Source organism: Sceloporus undulatus, chromosome 5 (genome assembly GCF_019175285.1).
Source record: "Sceloporus undulatus isolate JIND9_A2432 ecotype Alabama chromosome 5, SceUnd_v1.1, whole genome shotgun sequence".
Taxonomy (NCBI): Eukaryota; Metazoa; Chordata; class Lepidosauria; order Squamata; family Phrynosomatidae; genus Sceloporus; species Sceloporus undulatus.
In genome coordinates this window covers 72,194,776-72,199,746 of record NC_056526.1, presented here as the reverse complement: position 1 = coordinate 72,199,746, position 4,971 = coordinate 72,194,776, and the positions used below count along the sequence as shown (strand labels likewise).

Below are 4,971 nucleotides of genomic sequence, written 5' to 3'. Positions count from 1 at the left end.
TATTGTAGAGCCTCAGATGCTCCCAGGAATGTCGCATTTCAATAGAAAGCGAAGGCAACGCTGGAGACTCTGGAGAGGAGCAGGGTTCGAATCCCACCTCGGCCGTGGAATCCTATGGAGGACCTTGGGCAAGTCACATTCTCTCAGCCTCAGAGGATGGCCAAGCTCCTCTCAGCAAATCTTGCCAAGAAAACCCCAGGATATTAGTAAGGGTCGCCCATAAATCGGGAACGACTTGAAGGCACCCAACAACCAGACACACTCGGACCCAAAGTGGAAAGTCCCGTTTCCAACTTTATTCCCAGAATTCCATCGCCTACACTACAGCCAATGTAGTCAAAGAGGTGTGAAACCGAATTAATTGTGCAATGCAGATTCATCTCTCTCTCAATACACACACACACACACACACACACACACCGCCTTCCCTAGGTTGAATCCACACTGAAGATATAACCCGGTTTGGCCCCGCTTTATGTCTTTGCATGACTCAAGGCTATGGAATTCTGGGGACTTAAGAGTTGGTTGTGGGGAGCTCCGCTCCGCTCTGGACCCCACAACAAACTCCAACTCCCAGAATTCCATAGCCTTGAGCCAGACAAAGACTTAAAGTGGGGCCAAACCGGGTTATTTCGCCTCCACAACCCAAAGTTTCCCCTCTCGGCGGTAACGCGAATCGAAATCGCTTTTGGCCAAGAACCCATCCGAAGAAGAAGGAGGCCGGTCCGAGGCCCAGCCGTCCAAAAGTGCCCAAAAAGCGAGGAAGGAAAGGTAAGGCTCTAGGGCAGGAGCCGAGCATCCCTCCCGTGCCCCGTCCGCCCCCTCGGGCTGGAAGTGGCCATCGGTGGGCCTAGCTCCCTTCTCCTCCCCCCAAAGAAACCCCTTGGCCCACATCAAGCCCCAAAACCTGGCGGGCTTCCCTTGCTTGCCTCTGGGAGGACGAGGGCCATTTTCATCGACGGCGCGAACAAGGCGGAGGCTGTCACTTCCAGGCAGACAGGAGCATTGATCTCCAGGCCTCGATTGGGGATCCTAGAAGGGGGGGATGTTGGGGAGAAATTGGGAGAGAAAGAGAGGGAGGGCGGGAGGAAGAGAGAGAGAGAGAGAGAGAGAGAGAGAGAGGAGGTGTCTCCAATGAAAAGTAGCCCCTGGCTTTTGGGGAGGGGGGGGGGGGGGGGGAGGGGGGGCCAGGCTGGCCCCCCCCCCCCCCCCCCCCCCTCTCTTGGAAGCGAACTGAGCAATTATCTAGTTTACCTTCTCCTCTTGGAAGTTAACGATTGGCGGGATCGTGCCTGCGACGGCGGCGGCGGCGGCTGCTATTGACCCAACAACACTTTGCATTGAGAGAGAGAGAGAGAGAAGGAGGGGAGGGAGGGAGGGGAGGGGACGAAGAGGAAGAAGGGGGAGAGGAGGCCCGTCCCCCGCCAAAGGCAGCCACGGGCGGCGAGGATGGGGCGGCACGAGGAGTCCGTCGGGACGGGGAGGCTGCGGCGGCTGCTGCTGCTGGCGGCCGTCGAGATGGCAGCGTTCCCGCGGCGGAGGAAGAGGATGATGATGGCGGTGGTCCAGGAGGCGAGGAGGAAGGCGGGAGTTTCCCCCGAAGGCCGGGTGGCCTCCACCTTCGTGCGGGGCTCCGTCGGGGCGGCGGAGTGAGCGGGAGCCATGGAGAGTCCGAGCCGGGCCCCCAGGAGCCTGTCCGCCCCTCGAGGGACCATGCTGGGCGCTTCTTCCTCCTCTTCCTCCTCCTCCTCCTCCTCCTCCTCCTCCTCCTCCAAGCCCTTGGCTTTCTCCATCGAGCGGATCATGGCCAGGAGCGAGCCCCGAGCCTTGCCCTTCCTGCCGGCCTTCTTGCAGGGCAAGGCGGCCGTCGAGCCCCCGCCTCCCTCCCTCAAGCAGCCGCAGCCGCAGACCCTCAGCCTCCCTTGCATGATCCCCTTCGTGCCCTTAGCCTACGAACCTTTGGCCAAAGCCGAGCCTCGGAAGCCCTCCTCCGGGGAACCGACGGCCCCTTCTTCTTCCTCCTCCTCCTCCTCGTCGGAGCTCCATCCGCAGCACTACAAGCTGGTCCGCCCGCGGGTGGTCAACCACTCCTCCTTCCACGCCTTGGGCGCCCTGGGCTACTTCGGACGGGGCGCCGATCCTCCTCCCCTGCCTCCTCCGCCTCCTCCTCCTCCTCCTGCTCCTCCGTCGGGGCTGAGTCTTCACCCGGTGGCTTCCTACTTCCTAAGCAACTCGCTCCCGGCGCCGGCGGCACTCCAAGCCCCGACGGGGACCAAGGCTTACTTGGCCGAGAGGAACAAGCTCCAAGCGCTGGGGCCAGCCGACAAATACTCGACGGCGGCGGCGGCGGCCTTCAAGGACTTGGCCCAGGCCCAGATCCATAGCGCCGCAGCCGCAGCAGCAGCAGCCGCCGCCGCCGCCGCTGCTCACCTTCTGGCCGCTGAGAAGCTGCCCTTCAAAGGCGTCGGGGGCCCGGACTTCAGCCGAGGCTCCCCCGGCGCCAAGCCCAAGGTCTTCACCTGCGAGGTCTGCGGCAAGGCAAGTCCCCCTTGGCTCCGGTTTGGAGGGAGGGGAGGCTGGGGGGCATCGACTGATGGATCCTAGGACTCTGGGGTGCTAGTCCAGCCCATTCGGCCATGCAGGAACTCTCCATCACATCATCCCCATTGACAGATGGCCATCCAGCCTCTGCTTAAAGAAGGGGACTAGTCCCCACCGTCGAACAAGGCTGTCTGGAAGGGCCTCTTCTTTTCTAGTCTGAATCCCCCGCCCTCCTGATCCCTCCCAGGAGGCGCCGGGAAACTTTCCCAAACCTCGAGGTCCACTACGCACTGCAGAAATGATCCAGTTTGAGACCGCTTTAACTGCCCTGGTTCAGTGCTAGGGAAATGTTGGGAAGGGTACTTTATTTGTTGCAGCAGAGCTTTCTGACAGAGAAGGGCTGGTAAACCTGACCGAACTCCCAGCCTTGAGCCAGGGCAGCAGGGAAAGCGCTCTCAAACGGGATGAGTTTCTGTTGGCGCAGACAGAGTGCTTTGGACCTTGCTGTCGAATCAAAGGGCCGCTCTCCCTTCTTCTTCCTTATATCTTCTCCCGGACATCCCGGTCTGCAGAGATAATCCGATGTGAGACCACTTTCCCTGTCCTGGAGAGGGGCTGGGGGGGGGGGGGTTGTGTGGAGGTCGTCCTCCGGCCTCATCGCGCATTCTTGGCTTTTGATTCTGATCTTGATTTCTTTTTTGATTCCCTTTTGATTCTGATGTCTTGTTTTGATTCCCTTTTGAGGCTGGTGTTGATCTCTCTCCCCATCTCTTTTCCCTCCCAGGTGTTCAACGCGCATTACAACCTGACCCGCCACATGCCTGTCCACACGGGAGCCCGGCCCTTCGTCTGCAAGGTCTGCGGGAAAGGCTTCCGACAGGCCAGCACCCTTTGCCGCCACAAGATCATCCACACCCAGGTACCCCCCCCCCAAAGGAGGCCTCCTCCGGGACGGAGCCTTAGCTCGACTCTGCTTCTGCTTTGGGTCTTCCTCCTTTCAGGCATTAATTTGCCTTTTTTAAAAGCATTAATGGGAGGACTCTAAGTCCTTTCCGTCAAAAATGGCATCTATGAATCCAAAGATACAGCCAGAGCCCTGTTAGTCTGTGCAAAGGGATCTTGGAGCACCTTTGAGACCAAGAAGTTGGCAGCGTCAGCTTTCATAGACTTAGGAATACTTCCTGAGACGCATATTGTTGTTGTTGTTGTTGTTGTTGTTGTTGCTGTTGAAAGATATAGCCTTTGAGACTCGCTGAGAGCAAGAGGTTGGCGGCATGAGGTTTTGTAGACTTAGGTATACTTCCTCAGATGCTTATTATTAGTATTAGTATTAGTATTAGTATTAGTATTGAAAGCTATAGCCGCCTGAGTCCGCACAGAGATCTTGTCGCGCCTTTGAGGCTTAGAGCAAGAAGTTGGCAGCCAACTTTTCCTTTCAGCGAGTCTCAAAGGCGCGTCAAGACCTTTTGGGGCTTTTGTGTTTTATTGTATTTTAAAGTGTTTTCCAATATTGTTGTAAGCAGCTTTGATGTCATTGGAGAGGCGGGGTATAAATAAATGTATTATTATTATTATTATTATTATTATTATTACAACATACTCAAGACTAAAGCAAAAAAAGAAACTTTAGGAACTGGTAATGCGGTCGGGGAGAGTTGTAGTTTTAAAAAAGGATTACTTTCCCCCCATGAATGTCTCAGACTAATATCTGAGAGATTTTAAAAGCGTTCCCCTTCCTTCCTTCCTTCCCTCCATGCTATTTCTTTCTTTCTTTCCTTCGTTCCTTCCTTCTCCTCGTTTTCCTTCCTTCTTCCCTTCCTTCCCTTCCTCCCTCGCTCCTTTTCTTTCTTTCTTTCTTTCCTTCCTTCCCTTCCTCCCTCGCTCCTTTTCTTTCTTCCTTCCTTCTTTCTCCTCGTTTTTCTTCCTTCCCTACCTTCCTTCCTTCTCTCCCTCCCTCCCTCCCTCCCTCCCTCCCTCCCTCCCTCCCTCCCTCCTCTCTTTCTTTCTTTCTTTCTTTCTTTCTTTCTTTCTTTCTTTCTTTCCTTCCCCTCTTCTTTCCTGCCACTTCTGATCTCCGACGGCTGCCTTCAAACTTTCAGAAATACCCGATATTACCTGCCTAAACGCGCATTAAAACCGCGCTGCTAAGGGCCGCTCTCCGCTCTTCCTCTTCATAGCTCCGCTCCGATCCCCCTCAGTCCCGCATCCGCACTCCAGAAATATTCCGGTTTGATCTCTTTTTGATTCCTCTTTTGTTCCTCCTTTCCAAGGAAAAGCCCCACAAGTGCAACCAGTGCGGCAAGGCTTTCAACCGGAGCTCCACGTTAAACACTCACACCAGGATCCACGCCGGATACAAGCCTTTCGTCTGCGAGTTTTGCGGGAAAGGCTTCCACCAAAAAGGTACCCAAAAGATCCCCGTCCTTGGCC

General features: G+C 55.9%; 1 protein-coding gene across 1 annotated transcript in view; it reads left to right on the top strand.

Annotated features, from left to right (window-relative positions):
- Nucleotides 1–1,449: 1,449 nt before the first annotated feature.
- Nucleotides 1,450–4,971, top strand: part of FEZF1 (FEZ family zinc finger 1) — an 8,058-nt gene continuing 4,536 nt past the window's right edge. Inside the window, exons 1-4 of the mRNA XM_042469614.1 lie at nt 1,450–1,649; nt 1,755–2,538; nt 3,326–3,460; nt 4,812–4,944. Of these exons, the coding sequence (XP_042325548.1) occupies nt 1,450–1,649; nt 1,755–2,538; nt 3,326–3,460; nt 4,812–4,944 (1,252 nt within the window). The remainder of the gene's footprint in view (nt 1,650–1,754; nt 2,539–3,325; nt 3,461–4,811; nt 4,945–4,971) is intronic.